Source organism: Vombatus ursinus, unplaced genomic scaffold (genome assembly GCF_900497805.2).
Source record: "Vombatus ursinus unplaced genomic scaffold, bare-nosed wombat genome assembly UNPS02014832.1, whole genome shotgun sequence".
In the NCBI taxonomy this organism is placed as follows: domain Eukaryota; kingdom Metazoa; phylum Chordata; class Mammalia; order Diprotodontia; family Vombatidae; genus Vombatus; species Vombatus ursinus.
In genome coordinates, this window is record NW_020954610.1 from 45,736,078 (window position 1) to 45,758,386 (window position 22,309).

Sequence of the window (22,309 nt, forward strand, 5' to 3'; positions counted from 1 at the left end):
CCAATCGTCCAGCAAAGACATTCTCTGAACTCAGCTAGACTGGTCCATGGATAACAGGCATATGCATGTGTAGGCCTTCACCGGGACTAGGCCCTTCCCACTTGCCAGACCTTGTATTTTGCTGGCATAGACTTTGAGAACCCAGAGTCAGCTCTATGCCCTGTGTGAAGGACAAAACACACAAAGCTAAAGTCCCAGGGCTTCCTTCTTGCAGTCACTTCCAAAATCTCCACATGCCAACCTCCATCTACAGCTAACTTTTAACATGTAGATATGGATCATGGGCTCTTTGAGAGGGATTCAAAATGCTATATAACCTTGTTCAAGGAAGTTATAACATATAGGAAAAAGGAGTGAATTGGGGCTATAGAGAAATACTTTTTTTTAAACAATGTTTTTCTAAGAATTCCCTATCTTTGAAATCATATACCCAGTCTAGACTTGTACCTGTACAATGCTGCTAATGACCATTGGAAGAATATTCAGGGGAAACCGGAGGATGTTGAATAAGGCCAGGGAAACAAAAGCTTTCTGGGCATCCAGGATGTTGTTCTTATCTACTGTCACATAGACTGCAAAAGTAGACAGTGCCACCTGAAAACAAAAGATAAAAATCTCAGTTTTCTCCCTTGAAACTCACAATCTTATTCATGATCACCAACCACATTTGGTGTTTCCAGACTCTACCAACTGGCATGGGAAAAAACAATAGCAGCTCTCTTTTATTTATAGATGACCAAATACTCTGCATGTATCACCTCATTCAATCTTCACAACAATCCTATGATAAGTTAGTATAAGTAGCAGTAGTATATTTTTTACAAATGAGTAACCAAGGTTTAGAGAGATTGAATGATTAGGACAGGTAGCTATTAAGTGATGGAGCTCGGATTTGAACACTGGTCTTTTGACTGTTAAATCTACTCTACCATGACAACAAGGTACACTAGTCTTCAAGCAATGCCCCTCCAAAAAATAAAAAAGTCAAACAAATAGAAGAGCTCAAATTCAGGAATGATAAAGACCAAATGTTTCCTCCTTGATCTTTTTGTAGAACTTTGACACAATCATCCTCTCCTCCCGGCTACTCTCTCTTTTCTGGGTTTTCATGACCCTGCTCTCTCCTGGTCCTCCTCCTCCCTATCTGTATTCATAGTCTCCTTTGCTGGATCTTCATCCATGCCATCAGTCCACTACCAGTGAGTATCCCCCAAGGTTCTGTCCTGGGCCTTCTTTACTTTTCTCTCTTTTTTATCTTGATTAGTGAGTTCCCACTGAGTGATCATCTCTAAGCAGGTGATTCACAGAGTTAAATAGCCAGCCCTTATCTCTCTCCTGAGCTCCAGTCCTGCATCACCAACTGCCTTTTGGATATATCAATCTAAAAGTCCCAGAGGTATCTCAAACTCAACATGTCAAAACAGAACTCATTATCTTCTTCCCTTCCTAACTTTCCTATTACTCTCAAGAACACCACCAGCTTCCTATTGCTCTCAAGAACACCACCAGCTTCCTATTGCTCTCAAGAACACCACCAGCTTCCTATTGCTCTCAAGAACACCACCAGCTTCCTATTGCTCTCAAGAACACCACCAGCCTGATGACTCAGAGACAAAACCTTGGTGTTTTTGATCAACTCCTTACTCACAGTCAGCCTGCATAACTCATCCATTGCTAGTTCTTGTTATTTCTGCCTTCATCTTTCCTTCCTTTTTCAGTCAAACTCATAGAAAAAGCTAACTACATTCATTGTCTACTGTCTCTGCTTTCTCTCCTTCCTCCACGACCCTCTGCAAATCCAGCTTCAGACCTCATCACAAACTACTTTCTTCAACGTTACCAATGATCTCCTAATAGCCAAATCTAATGGCTCTTTCTCAGTCCTCAACTTGATTAACATTTCTGCTGCATTTGATGTTGTTGATCATTTATCCCTCCTGGGTCTTCTCTCTTCAATGGGTTTTCCTCCTATCTGTCTGACCACTCCTCAGTCTTCTTTACTGGCTCATTATCCACATCACATTCCCTAACTTTAAACATTCTCCAAGGCTCTACTCTGGGCCTTTCTCTTCTTCTCTTCCTACCTACTCTTAAATGATATCATCAGCTTCCATGGGTTCAATTATCATCTCTGCCAAAGAGTTACAGGTCTAGATATCCATCTCTAGACTCTCCTCTTCAGCCTCAAATCATCAACTGCCTAATGGACATTACAGAATGGCTAAGACAGAACTCGTTCTCTTTCTCCCTAAACCCTCCCCTTTACTGCATTTCCGTATTTCTCTCCAAAGCACCATGAAGTTTATCACCTCAGTATAATCCTTGACTCCTCACGTCACTCTCACTCATTCTGCATATCCAACCACTTGCTAAATCTTGCCGTTTCTACCTCTACATCTAGTACCCTATCCTTTTCATCTACTCACAGAGACATCACCTTATCTTAGGCCCTCAATGCTTCTCCCATAGCCAACTGCAATGGTTTTCTAATTGGTTCTTTGCCTCAAATCTCCTCCATACTAGCTGCCAAGTGATTTTTTTCATGATCTTCCTTAAGTGCAAATCTGATCATGTCCCTCCTCTACTAATAATAAATTCCAGTGGTTCCTCGTTGCCTCTAGGACACAACATAAATTGCACTTGTCAGTTTAAAGAGCCCTTCATAACCTGACCCCAACCTACTTTTTCCAAGACTCACTGCACATTACTCTCCCATGGATCCAGTCAAACTGGCCTTCTCTTGTTTCTTGTCTTGTTCATTCCATCTTCTGTCCCTTAGCTTAACCTCTATTTTCCTCAAAGACACATCTTAAGCACTGCCTCCTACATGAAGCCTTTTCTGATTCCTCTAATTGCCAAATCTCCTTCCTTTAAAATTACTTGGTATTTATTCTTTTTGTATTTATTCAGCATAGACTTATACCTTCATTTTCCTCCTGGCCCTGACTTTCTGGACTTCAAAACCATGCTTTCTCTATTGCGAGCTCATCCTGGAACTTTCTTCACCAACTGAGGCCTCCCTGCCATAGAACAGCCTACCACCCATGGGGCCTGCTCCCCCTTGAATATTTCTCCACAAGACACATCTCCCTTGTTCCATTAGTGAGCTCCTTCTCGAGCCTCAATTTTGTGGAAGGGCCTAGATCACCCTGCCTTCATTCTCCCTCAGGCCTTGTAACCATCTCTCTGAACTTCAAAACCATGCCCCTGTGCCAACTACCTTGCCTCCTTCCCCTCTTATGGATGGTTTCCCCCATCAGAATGTTCATTTTGCTCATAACTGTACCTCTGGTACTTAGTACAGTGCTTGGCACGTGGTAAGTGCCTAAAAAATGCTTGTTTTCCTCCTTCCTTATATAGGCTGCTCTGAAAGTCTTGGCTCTAATAGTTTAAAATAATTTAACATTTCTGGAACACTTTGAATATATGTGTATTTGTGGTCTGCATTGATAAAACATAGGGTCCTGAAGAGTGGGGATTGTTTCATTCTTTCATTTGTATACCCAGTCCCTAGTCCAGTGCCTGGAACATGACAGGTGCTTGATGCTTTCTGATTAATTAATGAACCTATCCTCCACTGTGCCCTATGAAGCTTTTTCCATGAAAATAAATCAGGGGGGAGAATGAGGCATACATTTTTGTATGTAGGAATCTGTTTTGCTTGACTGAATATTTGTTACAAGGGTTTTATTTTTCTCTTTTTCAGCTGCTAGAGGGGGAGAAGGGGGAAGAATGAGAAAATAAATGCTTTTTAATTGGAAAGTTTAAAAAAACAAAATGAATATTAATAGGAATGTAAATGTATAGCCTATATCAGATTGCGAGCCGTCTTGGGGAGAGAGGTGGGAAGGGAGAGGGAAAATAATTTAAAACCCAAAAGCTTATGGAAGTTATTGTTGATAAATCAAAATATATTAATTTTTAAAAAAAGGAAAAAATGAATAAATTTGGCACTATATTTATATAAAGAATGCTCCAGGACAAGAAAATAGGAAACTGAAGTTTGCCAGCCTGGAGTGGATCAATCAATTGAAAAAAGCCATCCAATTAGTGTTTTTTTAAACTTGCCCATAAACATTCCATTTTTATTCACATCTTTTCCATTTGTATTCTTATAGATTCCAACAAAACGGAAGACCCTGTTTTCATCTCTTAATGAAATCTTACCTATCCATAAAGGTTCAGCTTTAAGTCTCACATGCCATGCACCCTTCCCAGAAGACTCAAGCCTACTGTGATCTCTCCCTATCCTGACTTTCTACAACACTTTGCCCATACCATACATTACGGCACTTTGTCACATACTGACTCTTCTTCATTTCATACGTATATGATTTGCCTTGCCTCTCCACTGAGTTAACTAGGTAAACACTTTAAGGGAATGATTATGTCCTATATGCTTTGTTTCCTCTGAAGGATCAGCACAGTGAGAGTAACTTAATAGGTACCTTAATCACAGCCTGTTAAATTCAATAGAGAGTAATGAAATTTTTCTTAAAACTCTCAAAGAATGTATCCTAATGATAGTGGCTCAATGGCATCATATTTGAAGATTAATTAGTACATTGCACACACCAATAGTTTGGTGCAGAAATACATGAAACTGAATAAGAAAACAAATGGGGATGAGGGAGGAGAGGATAAGAAGGAAGATTATACCACAGAAGAAATAGTCACAAGTAAAACAATCTTCCTAAGTCTGAAGTGGGGATTAAAAGGGGGAAAAAAGAAATGAACTGGATTATAAGGATGTGTCTTAGATTGCCTCTTGGACAACTGGGGAATGGTTAAACAAACTGTGGTATATGAATATAATGGAATAGTATTGTGCCATATGAAAAGACAAGGGGATTTTCGAGAATCCTGGGTAGTGTGAACCAATATAAGTGAAGTGAGTAAAACTGGAAGAAAATGTACACAAGGACTGCAGCAATGTAAAGAAAAACAACTTTCAAAGACTTAAGAACTCTGATCAATGAAATAATCAAACATGTCTCCAGAGGACCTATGATGACACAGGAAAACTACCTCCCAACAAAAGGTCAAAGACTCAAAGGGTAGAACCAAATATTTTTGGACAAGGGTAATACATGGATTCATTTTGCTTGACTATGCTTATTTCTTACAGGATCTTTTCACTTTCTCTTGGTTATTAATTAGGGAGATGTTAAGGAGAAGGGTTAACAAGTGATGCCCCCCAAAAAAGAGCCATTGAAATTTTTTTTTTAAATGTATACAAGACAAAAGGAAAGTCTGGAGGAAGCAGGACAGGTTTAAAAGTACTTTTTTAAGCAAGCAACATGAAATGGAGATTCACAGTTTCATGTCCTCTTTTTGTTTTCTACTGTGCCTACAAAAATACTTCTTTTTCTAGTATTTAAGTTCAGAATTTTTTAAAATGTGAAAAAAAAGATTATTACATTGCATGGCAAGATATTTTTAAAAAGAGTGAAAGAACTGGGATCAAATATCTTAAGTTGCACCAAGTTATCAAAGTTAGAGACTGGGGAAGGATGCAAAAAATACTACCCTACATCTCTCACAATTTTTTGCAGGGAGAAAATGAGTCTGCGTTTCCAAAGTCCTAGACACCCACACAAACTCCTTTCCATACACCCACTAAGAGTAATATGTCATCCTTTACAATCCAAGTAAAAAGTACCAACCCACCACCATACCAAAGCATGATCTTTAGAGCTGTTTGTCCAATACAGATGATAGGTTTGCCCTGAGCCATCCATTGTAGGGGGATGAAGAGGGCTATATTTATAAATGAAGGTGATATGAAAAGTGAAGATATCGATATTTTTTTTTAAAAAAGTCTAGCTAAGCTGTTTTCATTAAAGGCAACAGAATTTAAACATTTTTATTGATCTTTTATTTTATAAATATATCCTTATATCTCAGAATTTTTTAAAAGGGGGGGGGAAGCAGTTCAGCAAAACTAACCAATACATCAATTGAGTCTGACAACAGACTTTTCTATCTCTATAAAGGGAAGGAAATGTCAGTGAATAAGCATTAATTAAGTACCTACTATGTGCCAGGCACTATGTTAAAGCATTTCTGATACAAAGAAAGGCAAAAATAGTACTGGCTCTCAAGAAGCTCAGTCTCTCAGAAGAGCAAACAAATCCATACAAACAAGATATTGACAGGATAAAAGACATTATCTCCGAAGAAAGGCTCTAAGATTAAGGAAGACTGGGAAAGGCTTCTTGAAGACTTTAGCTGAGACTTGAAGGAAGCCTGGAGGTAGAGATGAGAAGGAAAAGTGTTCCAGGCACAGGGGCCAAGCAGTGAAAATGCTCAGACTCAAGGAATGAGGTTTCAAATGTAAGAAACTGTGAGGAAACCAGTGTCACTGGATGGCAGAGAACAAGGTATAAGAAGACTGGAAATATAGGAAGAGAACAGGTTATAAAGAGCTTTAAAAGCTAAACAGAGTTTTTGTATCTGATGCTAGGGGTAACAGGGAACCACTGGAGTTCGCTGAATAAGAGGGATGACATGACCACACCTGGACTTTTGGAAGATCATTCTGAAAGCTTGAGGATGAACTGGAGAAATATAGTTTCTCATCTTTTCTTTGGGGCCAAGCTTGGTCATTATAATTACAAATCATTCAAGTGAGACTTTTCTGTTCTTTCCATTTACATTACTGTAGACCGACTTTAAACATAGCAGGCTACACTTTCAGTGGGAAAAAAATAGCATACAAAAAAAATGGGCTGGTGATATTCCCATTGCCAGCACCTACATCCCAGTCTCCTGTCTTTCATCACACCTTCATCTATATAAACATTTCATTGGCATTGAAGGGAAAGAATCTTCCAGTGAAAAGAACATTAAGGTGTCTTCAAACAGAACAGAACATATTTTATCCTAATGTAGTCAGAGACCTCAGGCTTTTAAGTCAGTGGTCAAGATTTACTGCTTTTTCAGCCCTGCCCCTGATTCCAGGCTGTTTTATGCAAAAGGTCTATTTGGAATGGATTGTATCTTCTAAGCACAATCATACAACCAGCACTTTAACTCCACTCATCCAAAAAAAAATTAAACTACAAATTTAAAAGTTAAGAAGGAATGCATTATCTTTCTTTCAACTCCCTCATAAGCCTCTCTACTTGTTTTCGCAACCAGAAGGCATGGTAGGAAAAGATGACTAAGACTGAAAAGTTGGGCTGACACACCCATAATGATTGGTTTCACTGAATGAAGCAAAATGCAAAACAGGGATTTCTGGGAGAACTTCCTCTCCCTGTCCTAAGTAAAAAAATCATGAGGCACGTTTTTTCTTGCATCATCCTCTTCAGTCAACAAGCATTTATTAAGCACTTATTATAGGCCAGGCATTCTCTAAATGCTGGTGGGACAGACAGAGGGGTAATGCAAATAAAAAGGACGTTACCACTCAGTACTGCAACAGAATGATTTAGGGGAAATAGAAGATCTGGCATTTGAAACTAGGTCCTCTGGACAATTCTACGTTAGAAAAGTACTGAGATCATTTACTCCACCACCATCACACTCCCAGTCTCCACCACTATTTAGAAGATAAGGAAACTCAAATAAGGAGCAAATGAGATAATTTTGTAAAGTGCTATGCAAACCTTAAAGAGATATATAAATGCTAGCTATTATTATTGTTATTATTGCTATTGAAGAGAGATGAAATAATTTACCAAGGCCACACTATCACTGATTTGCAAAGTTAGAATTAGAACACAGTTCTCCTACTTTTTTTTTTTGTTTTGTTTTTTTAACCTAGGCAATGGGATTAAGTGACTTGCCCAATGTCACACAGCTAGTTAAGTGTCAAGTGTCTGAGGCTGGATTTGAACTTAGGTCCTCCTGACTCCAGGGCCTGGTGCTCTATTCTGACTTTTAATACCATGCTCTACTACACAGTTTGGTTTATTCATTTATTTATTCAATCACCAAGCACTTGTTAAGTACCTACTGTGTACAGAACATTGTACAAGGCACAGTAAGAGGTGCGAAAGTTCAGATAAGACACCACATTTGCTATCACAGAGCTGTTAAGGGGATTAGTCATATACATGACTATACATCAGTATATGGTAAATATATTAGAGTGTTGCAAGATAAACATAAGATCAGAGATTCAGACTGGAAAAGGACACTGAGGGTTATCTAGCCCAACCTCTATATTTTACAGACGAGGAATCTGAATCTCAGAAAGTGTAAATGCCTTGTCCAAGGTCATACAGAGATTAAAGTAGCAGAGCTGGGACTCTGTTTAACTCAGGTTCTAAATCTCTAGGGCCAATGATCTTTCCATGCACCAGCACAACCTCTATCATTACCTAAGAGTTGAGAAGGAAGGTCCTTACCAATAGAGGAAAATTAGGAAAAATTTCATGGGAAGGTGGCATTTGAGTTGGGCTTTAAAGGATATTCTTTAAAGGACATTCCACATGGAAGAACGTAAAAGGTCAATATGGGAAGGAAGGACATCTCAGGCACAGAAGACAGTATGAGCAAAGGAACAGGGTCAGAAAAGCAGAGCTACCAAAGAGTAATTCTTTTGTGCTGGAGCATCATAAGACTCTTTATGCAGGATGATGCTAGAGTTCAGAATGCCTTGAAAGTCCAACAAAAAAGTTTGACTTTTACAGAGGTAATAGAGAACACTTAGACATGTTTGAACAGAAGTACATGATAAGAGCTATGCATAAAGATTATTTTGGTCACAATATGACCAACTGACTAATAGTAACTTAATTGTATTGTTCTTTAAGATTTGTAAAGTGCTTTCCTCAAAACCTTATAAAATAAGTAGTAAAAGTATCAGGCATCTAGGTCATACATCCCATTCAACTTCTCTAGACCACAGCTTTCTCATCTATAAAATAATGCGGTTAGACTAAATGACTTCCATGATACTCTGGAGCTACAAATGGGATAGTATAGAGAAAGATTTTTAAAAAATACAGAAACCTAGGAACAATATGGTGTTTTGATAAATAATCTTCAATAGTTATCAAGCTCTGCTTAAATATGTTTTTATATACATATTCTTTTTGATATCACCTCCTGTCAATTTCAAGCTGGCCTTATTAAGAACTTCCTTTCACTGATCACTACATCTTACCAGGAAGATCTGAATCACTGAAAGGGGGTTCTAACCCTTAAATGAACTAAGGACAATTTTCCTGTTGACCTCACTTACCAGGAAGGGTGTGCAGACCCAGGTGAAGGTCCCCACAGCTGCCAAGTAAGCAGATTTCTTAAGCACCTTTAGCTCCTCCTGTCTGATCTCCAATACTTTCTCCTTGAAGGCCAACTCCCAGGCATACAGCTTCAGGACTTTGATCCCATTGAGAATTTCATTCATCAATTTAATCCGATTGTCTTTGCTCTTCATGTGGGCCACCTTTAAGAGAAAGCCAATTAAAAACTAAATAGGGACTTCAATGTAGGCATTCAGAAGTACACTGCACTAGTTAACTACTCAAGTGATCCTGTCACTTTTTTTAAAAGGACCTTCATTAAGGTGGAAAATTGCACCAATTACTCCTAATGAAAATGTCATTTCTCCCAAGAATAGCTATTAAATGATTCCATTTTTTTGCCCCAAGAAAATGCCTGATCTCATAAACCACCTAAATCATTTAAAATTTGCTGCACAGTCAACTTCAATGCAGCTACCAAACTCAGACAAAAGGAACAAGGTCAACAGAGGACTTCTTGAGTTACTAGGGAAGTAGGGTTCTGATTTGTATGTCATCCTGCTAATTTTTTCACTGCCCAGAATGCAGTGATCTGAAAAGTTTACTCAAAGGACTTTTGTCACCAAATACAGATTGGACAAAAAAAAGAAAGAAGAAAGCTTGTGTTAGATCTGACAAAGGAGAAGCAACTGTGAGGCACCTGAGGCTACTAATGGCACCACCATTCACATCTCTTAATTTCCCCACTTCTCCCTTCTTTTCCTCCATTTCTCTATTTCAAGGGAGAGGAACCTGCGGCCTCAAGGCCACATGTGACCCTCTAGGTCATCAAGTTCAGCCCTCTGACTGAATCCAAACTTCACAGAACAAATCCCTTTAATAAAAGGATTCACCAAAGGTTCCCTACCCCTGCTCTATTTTCTTCATTGTTCTTCCTCTCTATTTTTCTCTTTTCCTCTCTCCTCATAATCATTGGGACTAATTAGGAGAACAAGGATGTTGACCATAGAAAGGGAAGGGGGGTGAGAGTGAGAGGTCATCACAATTGGAATTTCATTTTTTTTCCTTCCAAGGCCCACTGAAGGAAGACAATAACATCTCCAGAATACAGATAATCTTTAACTTATATTTGAGAGTTGATTTGTTGTTTTTTTAAGGGATTCAAACTAACATTAAGATTTATTTATGAAAGTCTGACAAAGGGAAAACCCTATACTGCAGACACCTAGAAAAAGAACCCAAAGCCTCCCACAAGCCCTTCATCTCACACAGTTTTGTACTTTTACTGATCTTTAAAAACAGATTTAACTCCATGGACATCACTTTTCTTTGCAACGGGGCTACTGGCAACAAGCTTGAATGATGGACAAGACTGGTGCTTTGAACCTAAGCTGTGAGACTTTGAAAGCATCACACAGCCCAGCCAAAGAGCATCTTCTCTCTTTATTGACATCCCACTTATCACAGACAGGCCTTCTCCTTCATTGGCAGGCTACTTATTTGTCTCTCCAGAAGCCAAGAGGGAAAAATGTGAATTACAAACAAAAAAAGGCAAAGCCAGGAACAGTCCATTTAGATTTCTGCTGGAGGTGGGGGACAGGGAGGGTTTCCCCTTTGGGATGAGAACTATTTAAGCAAAGGACAAATTTAAGGAAACCTGCTCATTAAGGACAGGGTGAGAACCAAGGCAGTTCCAAGACCCACCCCGTAATGGGAGAAGGCAGTCTCTGAAGAGCATGATGTTCTGTTCCATCATGGCTGGGCCCTGGAACTCATCTGCAGGATTCCAAGATCATGCTCTCCAAAAAGCACAGAGCCAAGTCCTCACATTCTAAATTCCATAAGTAACCTGGAATCTATTCTGTACTCTTTCAAGCTCTTGTTCTAATTCAATTGTAGAAGTTTTATCCGAGTAAAGTTGGCAGAGAAGGAGAACATTACTAAGCCCAGTCTGGGGCTCTCATCAACAGAGACCTTACCTGATAGGTTTTGGTCTTCATGGCCATTACAGCATTGATGGGAACCATAAGGATCATGACAGCCACTCCAGCTAACACAGAAGGGCCTAAATTCTAAGGAGGGAAAAAAAATGAAAGGGGAATTAAGAAGAAACAATTGCCCTGAAAGAATCCTACCTACATGAGGGTAGCTCTTTGAAATGGCAATTGATCAACAAGATCCAAACACCTAAAATAGCTCAACAGGAACATACAAGAATTAACACCTCCAAGTGTATCATCTGCTACAAAATTCAGACCTCAGGCAAAGGTGCCATTACTCAAATATGCTTGGTAACCCTTCTAGGCACTTCCTTTAAATACTAACATATGTCCTTCTTTTGGATGTCTTTGAAGACAAGTATTGATTCTTTGAGGGCAAACTGATATTGGGAAACAGCAAAAATAAATCAATAAATCATTCAGTGCTCAGGGGCATAAACGAGGTGATGGTAGGAAGGGCTGGGATCAAGTCAAATTATTAATGTAGTCCAAATAATAGAGATGCCAGTCCAAGTACAAGCAGGGACTATCAAAGTAAAAAGTCTGTTTTCATCATATAGCTCTTGGGACGATCAAAAGAGGTTTGGACAATGGCAGCAACATTGGAACGAGTCAACAGTGTGACTTACTACACTCACTTGGATGTCTAAGGTCTGATTTGTTTGCTAAACATTTAATTTCTGTCTCCATCTTTTGTGGCCACACCTCATCTCTTGTCATCTTTCCCTTTCTATGGATACATTAAGGGTCAGAATGCTTATACAAGATACATTAACATAAACTTAGTAAAAGAACATGCCCCAAGACAGGGTAAACATCAGATTGTCAGGAGGAGGAATAAAACAACAGAAACTGGCAAATTGGCACAAGAACTCACCTTTCTCCAAAAAAGTTCAAAGAAAAGCAAAGAAAAAGATTAGCAACCTGACTATTGATTATACTTAATTGTTACAAGAAAGGGCTTGTCTTTTTTGGGGGGGAGGGGGGGATGTAGAAGGATAGTGATAGTGATACTTAAAAAAAAGGAAGGAAAAGGTATTAATGAATCATTAGAAAAAATTAAACAGAAAAAAAGCAGAAGTTCAGAGGCAGACACAAAAAAACAAGGCAGTATTAGAATTACCATATTAAATTGGAATCATACTCCCCCCGCCAAAAAAAAACCCACCCCAAGTCATACACAGCAGAGAAAAAATTAAGTTGGACAAAACAAAAGCAGCTTCATATAAAATCCCCTTTCTGCTTTTCATTAGACAATGAAATGTTCATGCTATTAATGTTCAAGTCCATAATAAAAATGAAATTTAAAAACAAATTAATTTAATTGAAAAAAAAACTGACCTAGTAACAATGTGTGGAAAAACCCGGAAAACAATATATACATGACCACAACAACACTAACTGAAAGAGAAACAATAGCAAAACAATGGAAACTGAATGTTACGAAATAACGATCAGCCTTGGTCCCAAAGAAGAGACAGAATGCAGCTCCCTACTTTCTTTGCAGAGGTAGAAAACTATGTTTGGGGACCATTACATACAATGTTGGATTTAGTTGTCATATTGATTAATGTAATATAGCTGGACTGATTTTTTTCTTCTTTTTTCTGTTTTATTCTTTCTTATAAGAAATGGAAAAAAGGCACAGGGAAAATTGTAGGTAATATAAAAAAGAGGTCAATACATTTTTTAAAAACTTTTCTTAAAGTATTGACTACCAAAAAACTGGGGAATCTTTCCTACTTAGACACTCACCATGCTCTTTAAGAGGGAGTGTTGCATAGTGGATAGAGCACTAGAGTTGAGGTCAAGAAGGCCTGAATTCAGATGCCACACCCCTGACAATCACCAGCTATGTGAGGCAAGTCACTTTACCTTTCGGAGTTTGTTTCCTTGTCTGTAAAACTGGAATGATGACCAAGGCTCAAAGGAGATCATGTACATTTAGACCTTTGCAGTACAAATGCCAGCTATCACACTTGACCAAATAAAAAAGGATAGACACACATACTGTTTCACCATTCTGATGTTTGAGAGAGAGGACAAAAAAATCTCACAATGCCCCCAAGCTCAAGTTACTGCTTTTATTGAACACAATCATAAGAGCTGAACAATAAAGGAAAGACAGCAAGTACATACCAGCCATAGCAGGTAGAGAGCCAGGATAACCTGCAGGGGGGCTGACCAGATCATGTTAATATAAGTGGCCAAGTCCATGAATCTCTGGGCATCTACAGACATGAGGTTCACTATTTCCCCAACTGTGGAAGACTTTCGGGCGGAATTTGTAATCACCAGGGCCTAAGAGAAAAAGCAGAAGGTAGGATGACTGAGCGTACCAGATCAAGGCCACATCTTGTCCAGTTTGCAGAAGTGGTGGCTTCTCTAAGGATGGATCCATTTGGCAAAAAAAAAAAAAAAAAGGCAATTCAGGGCATTTTACCAAACGATTACCTGAATTTATAGAGTGCCCATTTCTTCTCCCATGCAGGGTTTGTACAGCTTCCAATCTCCCTAGCATCCCAGAAGGCAGCTCACAGAGTCTTTACAATGGAAAGGACCCTAGAAGTCTTTGAGTTCAGACTCCGTCCCATCACTCCCCGCATCTCCCAATGTAAGAAACCCCTCTACAACATTCAGAAACAGGTAGTTTTATCCAAGTTTCACTAAAGTGGAAAAAGATGGAATCAAGAGGATACATAAAAGAGCACCCAAAACACATCAGTTACTATATAACTCAAAGAACATATAACCTGCTTAATGACACTCGATGCTCCAAACTTAAATGACCTAACATCATGTGCAGTAAAGTAATAGTAAAACTATTACTAATCTCAAACCTCCACAAATCTTTTTACCACGCCTTTCAACAAACACTACTGTCTATTAATAAAGACTGTATATTAATGGCTCATACATTCTACATGCTAACCTAGGAAATCACCCTCCCTAGTATGGCCAGGTACCTAATGGCACTCTTCCCCATCCCACAAACTTGACATTAATCCATCTTCATCTTAATAGTTCCAGAAACTGAATTTAAAATCTGTCCCTTGAACAAAATAGATGCTGCCCTTCAACTGGATGATGGCTAAACAAAGTGTGGCCCATGAATGCTAATGGAATATTGCTGAACATAATAAAGGACGAATATGAAGAATACACAGAAGCATAGGGAGACGTACAAAGTGGTACAATGTAAAAAATAAGCAGAATTGGCAAAAGAATTATACACAACGATTACACTACCACAATGTAAATGGCAGTACAGAAAACCCCAGACTGAACATTGCACAGTTGCAATAATTAAGATCGGCCTTAAAGAGAGATTACAAGAGGCACCTCCCTTCTTACTTTGCAGAGTCAGGGCACTGGTGTGTACAATATTGTATAAACTGCTGTACTTGGCTAATTTGTTGGGTAGTTTGTCTGAACTGCTTTTTTTTTCTCTTTTTATTCTTTGTTACAAAGAATGTCTTTCTAGATATAGGAGAGGGAGGAATATATCTGAAATGAAAGTCATATAGTAGCAAAACATCAATAAATTTTTTTGAAATGACATCAAGAAAGTCTAACATTTTATGCAATATTCTATACCTGCAGACTTCAATCTCTGCAAAGGGGCAGAGTATCCTCTCCTATCTCTTCGTTGGGAATAAGCTTGTTCTTTATGATTTCACAATATTCAGTTTCAATTATTTTGGGGGAGTTGTTCTTCCCATTACATTGTTATAGTCACTGTCTATATTGTTTCAGCCACTGTCTATATTGTTTCTTTATATTCATCACAGTAATTTTTTCTTACGGCACAGTGAGATTCCATTACACGAATATGCCACAATGTGTTTAAGTATCCCCCAGGGAATGGGCATTTACTGTGTTTCCAATTCTTTTTCTACCACAAAAAGTGCTGCTATAAATATTTTGGTGTGCCTTTCTTTTCCTCAATGACCATCTTGGGGTATATACCTAGCAGAGGAAACTCTATGGACATTTTAGTCCCTTTATTTGCTTAATTCCAAACTGCTTTCCAGAATACCTATAACAATTCACAACTCTAGCTACAACGTATTGGGATATATTATGTCTTTCCTCAACTCTCCTAATTTTTTTCTGCCTCTTTTTTTTTTTATTAAAAAAAATTGTTATATGGGATGGCTCTCTGGAAAGGAGAGAGGGGGAAGGGATAAAGGAGACAACCTATGTGATGTAAAAACAAAAAATATTAATAAAAATATATTAAAAATATGAGCAAAAAAAAGGTCCTTGTACAAGAGCTCGCTGAAGCATCACTGTAGATTCTGCACCTAAGGGTCAAGGGGATGAGAAATTAAAGATCCCAGAGATAACTTGCTCATCTGTGCCATGGAATTTTTAACTTGTTACCTTGCGATAGATGGCCCCAATGACAGCAGTTTTGATTCTCATTCCACTCACAAAGCAGATATGGAAGTACTGGTGCAAAACCAGGGTTTGTAGGCAGGCGCTCACAAAGAGAAGTGCTGTATACAGGTATCCCTGCCAATCGGGGGCCTGCTTGTCATTCACAAAATTGATGAGCAATCTGTAAAGGAACAAGGAAGACTCATTAACTCGGGCTGAAGAGGCAACAAAACTCACATCCTCCATAGAAAATGCAGAAAGTGCCAACAACCAACTTACACATATGCCTAACCTCTTTAAAGCCTGAAAATAAAATTAAATAAAACTTGGGGGAAAGGTGAGGTACAGAGTGGTGGAAGTAACATAGCCCTGAGTGTCAAAGTCTTCGGTAAATTCAGAGGAACAACACAGAAAAGCTCTGCCTCACAGCCTCTCCAGTTAGCCCAGATTCTAACCTTCAAGACTATAGGAACACCGGACTTTGTAAGAACCACAGAGTTACAAAGAAAGGAATCTAAGAGTCTGGAGCCGGGGAGGGATCTTAAGAGATTCTCTAGCTGAACTGCCTCACTTTACAGATGAGAAAATTGAGGCTCAGAAGGGTCAAGTAACTTGCCAAGTAATATGGCAAATTAGAAGAGCCAAGAGCAGGTCGTCTGACTCTAAAATTCAGTGTTCTTTCTACCATTCTACCTCCACGTCCAGCACTTAGAATGGCGCCTGGTACATAGTGAGCGTTTAATAAATGTTTAGTGATTGATGCCAAATCTGAGACCCAGGAAGGACGAAAACAATGAGAAATACAGCTTGTCTAAGGGTTTCATAATGCTTCTGAACGCTAATATACATAGGAGACTTCCTTCTCAACAACATAACATATGTGGCCAATAAGGGCTATACTGATATAAATGTATGCTAGACTCATTGCAGTTTTTAAAAATAAAATATGATCTTGTATTATAGTGTTATTTTCATGAGTTATTCAGTATCACTACTCCAATTAATGCTCCCCATAAGGAGCTTGACTGATGATAGCCAAGGGAAAGGGCTGAACAATGAAAATAAGCGGGGGGGGGGACTCAAAAGGGAAGGGGTCTTACTTTAAGATCTCAGGGCCTGCAAACATCATCAGGTCATGGAGTGCTTTAAAAAGGAAGCTCATGAGGAAGTAAGGCCCAAAGGTTTTATATAACACCTTAAACAAAGAGGGCTCCTTCTCCCTCTGAGTGGGCTTCACAATTAGGGCTTCAACCTCCTCATTCAAGTCTCCTTTGGAGCCTCTTTTTGAATTTGCTGGATCCTTGGAGGAATACACGATCTTTACAGGCTGCCTAAAAGACAGAAGGAAAGTAATGTAGTTAAGTAACATGTCCTAGTTACCACAATGTACCCTAGCAAAGAAACGTGCCCATTAGGCCCTCACAGCTAGTCCCCCATATCCGGATTACTGCAATAGCTTTTGAGGTCCTGACTTATAGTTCTTTGACTCTTTCCAATCTATCTTGTAGATAATCATCCAAAAATATCTAATTTTTCCCTATCACTACCCTACACAAAAAGCTTCAATGGCTCCCATATGTCTACAAGATAAAATCCCACATAGCATATCTAATATTCATTGTTTTATATCAATAATATCAAACTCTTGACAGACATTGATCTCTGTGAGGCATGCTCACTTTGAAAATCACAAATTAACATTATCTATTGCCACTGAGTTGTTTCAGTCGTGTCCGACTCTTCATGACCCTCTTTGGGGCTTTCTTGGCAAAGATACCATTACAGATGAGGAACTGAGGCATATAGGGTTAAGTGACCTGCCCAGGACCACACAGCTAGTTAGTGTCTGAGGCCAGATTTGAACTCATGAAGATGAGTCCTCCTGATTCCAAGCCCAGTGCTCTATCCACTAAGCCATCTACCTGCCCTAACATTAGCTATATGGTACTATATTTTTACATATTTTGTTAAACATTTCCCAATTACAATTTAATCTGAGTTGTACAGCTGTGAGTTTGACCCCTATTTTACATTCAATCTATTTTACACAATACAACTGTAGCCCCTCTATCCAGACTCATCTCTTACTACTCAGTGAACACAAATATAGCACGCTCTTCCTCAACTCCCTACCTTTCCTTTTAGCACGTGTTACCTAGAATTCCTTTCCCCTACCCTCTCCATCTAGCCAAACCCCACATATCCTTCAGGGCCCTAAAAATGTCACCTCCTCCATGAAGCCTACCTCATCAAGCTATCTGCTTAGATTTCTTCCTTCTCTAACCTATTTTTGTCTGTACTGCTTGTTTTAATAAGCTATTACACTATCATATGTGGTTATTTTACTCTTTCATTATATCTGTTCAGCCAAAGTGTATAAATGTATGTACGTATGTATGTATGTATGTATGTGTGTGTGTGCACAGATATACAAACACCCACACACATACAAACATACACGTGTATGTATATATTTTGGATAAATGCATACATACACTATATATACACAATATGCATATGTATCTATACACATGCTATATCTATCAATCTAGTTGAATATTTAAGTTTTTTAGTGTTTGTTTTTTTCTGTTTGAGAAGAGGAAGAAGGGCACTATGTGGAGGAAAGGAATGGTCCCTCAATTTTTTTTTCCAGTTATCCAATTTTACAACACTCATTTGCCCAGTCACTACCACCAAGAAACATCATCTATTCTCGGTCTTTTTCACTTATGGGACATGGGAGAATACAAAAGTAGGAAGACTGGATACCAGAAGAAAGAGAAAAGACCCAGGGAAGAGAAGACAGAAGAATAGTATACAGTAAAAGAAATAAGGGGAAGGGGTTGTGTGTGAAAGGAATCTGTTAAGACTGAGTCAAGGAGAAGAATATTCCAGATAAATGAGAATCTACATCAAGAAAAAAATTAGAAAAGATCTCATACAGAGGAAGAGGAGATATTAGGGCGGTTAGAAGAGACTTATGCCAGGTAACTGGGTTTTGGGCCAGAGCAAAGCAGAATGTACAAGGATAGAAAGTAGATAAGGTTGTGCAGGCCCAGAGAACATGAGAAAACCACCGGGTAAGGCAGGACCCAGTCCTACAAACGAGTACAAGACTGGCTTCAATAGCCTTCTAAGATGCAATGCAATCTTGGGAAGTTAACAATTTAACTATTATTCTGGAATATATTTCAGTTGTCACGGCTAGACAGAAAACTTCTTTCCTGAGAAACTGGATGACTTATCTGTTAAGGAGAAAGAATCTGAAGAAATGTTTCATGAGAAATCTGAATTTAGCTCTCCTTTTGTGGGGGAAAAAAAACCTTACGAAGAGAAATCTTGAGAAAAGATTTAAACTTACATCTGTAAGAGCTGAATAGTGGGCATTTCTAGAGTTAATCATTAAAGGTTAACTGGTTGTGTGACTTTTCTCACAATTCACAATTCTCACTGTGAATAATCATTTGTCTTTTTTTCACTGGTCATTGCTCAGTTGTTAAATTGTAAAGCCAGTAACCTTGAGGTTTATTTAAGCTTAGGAGACTGGGGGGAGGAAAGTAGGGCTTATTTAGAAATGAACAAGAGTATATGGGAATAGAGGTTTCTCCGGTTAACTGAATAAGGAATATTTAATAAATTAGAGTGAAGACTCAGAGCTAACTGATTAATGAGACCCTCCAAGTTTGGTAATTTGTGAGGAAATAGCACAATATATCTCTTGATTGCCTTGGAAACCATGATGAGAATTAATAAGGTAAGAATGCAGAAAAATTATAAAGATCAAGCATGACTTGAAATAATTGATATAAGACACTGCCAACCCACCCCTCCAAGGGAGTGAGAGGTGCAAAGGTGCTGCACATTGCCTATGTTTTTAGACTTTTTAATGTACTGGTTAGTTGTACTGATTTTCTCTCTCTCTCTCTCTTTCAAAATTTATATGGGATGGCTCTCTGGGAAGCGGAGAGGAAGGGATATTGGGGAAAACTATGATGACGTAAAAAACAAAAGATATCAATAAACTTATTTTTAAAATATTACAATTACCAGATATGACTTGATTCCCACCAGTTTTTGTTCTAATTTTTATTTGTGTCATTCAAATAGGACATAATTTTTTAAAAATTTCACTGTATTTAATAAACCTCCTTAATAGAATTTATAAAAAATAAGGTAACAAGTCAAGTAGGGGTAAAGATGATGGCTTACACAGTGGGTTATTATTTCCTAAAACTCACTAAACTGAGGAGAGTAGGTATCTGAGCTTGCTTGTTATATACAACCTTAATTTTGCTATGAACAAATAAATAGTATTTAGCTGTTCTGAGGACCACCTCTCATTTTCAAGTACTTTGGTGACCCTTATTCCTGATCCCCAATGGCAACATAAAAAGGAAAAACAAAGTCACATGCTCTGTTCCACTCTACAAGACAGGAATGATAGCACCATACAAAAAGCAGCTATAATATGCCAAGGTAATAACTGGCCCTGAGTCCCTTAGTTAAAAAAGGACCAGAGGACAATCAAACTGAAGAATTCTTGATTTCTTGATGTAGATCCTGGGAACTTGGCTCTTTCTAGGTCTAATATAGTCATGTGGGGATAAAGAAGGATAAGAGCCAATTTCCCACAGTGATAGAATCTTGGCCAGAAAATTTACCCTACCACCACCCCTGTGGCTAGCTTCTTATGGCTACCTAAACCCCAGGACAAGGACAGAGCACAAACAAGTCAGGAAACTAAGTCCTCCCTTAGGAGATACAACCCAAGACTAGGCAAACTCTGGTTTCAACAGCTATACCCCATATTTCCCCCTCTCAAAGCCAAGAACATGATCAGGTATCTATAAACACACCAATCATACAACCATATATACACTTTCCCCAGCACAATAACTGGACACTCATACCAAGCAAAGAAGGCACAGAAACCCCACAGCTTACTCTCCCAACAATCAACAACAGCTAAAAGCATGTCTTCTAAATAGGATTTCCTCTGCTTATTTAAAGAGCATGCTACTGATATAGCAGCAGCTGGTCCTGTATTTCTGGTTGTTTTCCCAGTAGCATCAGTGAGAGCTGCATGAATCCATTGATACCTTTTTGCCTGGTCCCCCTTACAACTGGAAGTATGAGTTACCCTGCCAAGGGTTCGAGTTGTAATACATGGCTGAGAAGCAGAGCTTATCCCCCCATATACATATGTATCTATATGGAGATGGAATTCACAATCTTAGCTTAATTAATGCACCACCACCAGTGGTTCTCAAAGTGTGGTACTCAGACCCCTGGGGGTATCTGAGACCCATTCAGGGGATGCATGTCGTCAAAACTATTTTCATAATAACACTAAGACGTCTATTAAAATGCTGTCCATTGCCTATTAAATACTGTCAATTAAAATACTGCTTTCTTTTCCAACTAGATATTTGTGTAAGGCCAGATTTTCTTCATATACTTTAACCAAAATAATGTATCACAACAGATTGAATGCAGAAGCAAGTATGAGAATGCAGCTGCTTTTTATTACGCCAGACAGTAGAAAGACTTGCAAAAAATATGTAAAACAATATCACTCTAATTTTTGTGTTAGAAATTTTTTCATAAAAAAATGTTATTTTGTGTTAACATGAAATGAGATTTATTATTTTTAACACATTGATCCGTTCTCAGCAATGCAAGGATCTAAGACATCTCCAAGGGTCTCATAATGGAAAATGCTATCCACATCCAAAGAAAGAACTATGGAGTTTGAATGCAAATCAAAGCATACTATTTGCTATTTTTTTTCTTCTGTTTTGTTTTGTGTCCTCTTTCCTGTGGTTCCTCCTATTGGTTCTAATTCTTCCTTACATCACTAACATGAAAATATGTTTAATAAGAATGTATATGTATAGCCTATATCAGATTGCATGCCATCTTGGGGACGAAGGGGGAGAAAAATTTAATACTCAAAAGCTTATGGAAGTGATTGTCGATAAATCAAAATAAATAAAATAAAATCATCAGTTTTAATTTCTAGTACAGTAAATACCAATAGCTATGGTTGACATAAAAGCTCTTTGGGGTCCTCAAAAATTGGAGAACCACTTGCCTTATACTAATAGCCTAACCCGAGTAAAACTCTAGCCTCGTTGACACCATGATTAAAAAGTGGTAAGGTCACCATAGTTGTGTATCACTGACCTTTCTGGGAAAGACTACTCTGGACTCATTCATCAGAAGCCTAGACCATCAGCCCCTCCGTGGCGCTCACACTTACTTTACTGACTGGGCACACTCTTTCTTCCAGTTTTTCACCAGAACAGGCACCACTTGTTCAGAGGTGTCTTCTGGGTTCAGCGACCACAAATCTGTCAACTCCAGAGGACATTTATATCCCTGGACCATCAACCTACATTTGAAGCACAGAGGGATTATGTGAGAGGACAAGTAGATCTGCACGTCAGTAGCAGAAGACAGACTGCTAATGAAGAAAGAGCTCCCATTCTGGATCATTCTAATGACTTACCAAAAAAAAAAAACCAAACCAAGATAAATCTTGAAAAATTATCATGTAGAACAGAGATATAAAATATGTGGCCCATGAGCCACATGAAGCCCACAACACTCCTGAGTGTGGCCTAAACTAGAATAAAATGAAACTGGGCATGTCTAATATGGAAACATGTTTTGTATGACTTCATAATATACACTGAGTTTCATATGTCTTGCCTTATCAATGGATGG

At 38.5% G+C, this 22,309-nt stretch overlaps 1 protein-coding gene across 4 annotated transcripts in view; it reads right to left on the reverse strand.

The window, feature by feature from the left end:
- Positions 1-22,309, reverse strand: part of ABCC1 (ATP binding cassette subfamily C member 1) — a 138,693-nt gene that overhangs the window by 51,869 nt on the left and 64,515 nt on the right. For 3 of the 4 annotated variants that reach the window (XM_027839204.1, XM_027839203.1, XM_027839206.1), the window contains exons 7-13: positions 21,843-21,974; positions 16,681-16,911; positions 15,584-15,761; positions 13,337-13,498; positions 11,177-11,269; positions 9,197-9,400; positions 448-594 (exon numbers count right to left, since the gene is read on the reverse strand). In XM_027839204.1, the coding sequence (XP_027695005.1) occupies positions 448-594; positions 9,197-9,400; positions 11,177-11,269; positions 13,337-13,498; positions 15,584-15,761; positions 16,681-16,911; positions 21,843-21,974 (1,147 nt within the window). The remainder of the gene's footprint in view (positions 1-447; positions 595-9,196; positions 9,401-11,176; positions 11,270-13,336; positions 13,499-15,583; positions 15,762-16,680; positions 16,912-21,842; positions 21,975-22,309) is intronic. The other variant, XM_027839205.1, reaches the window with a different exon arrangement.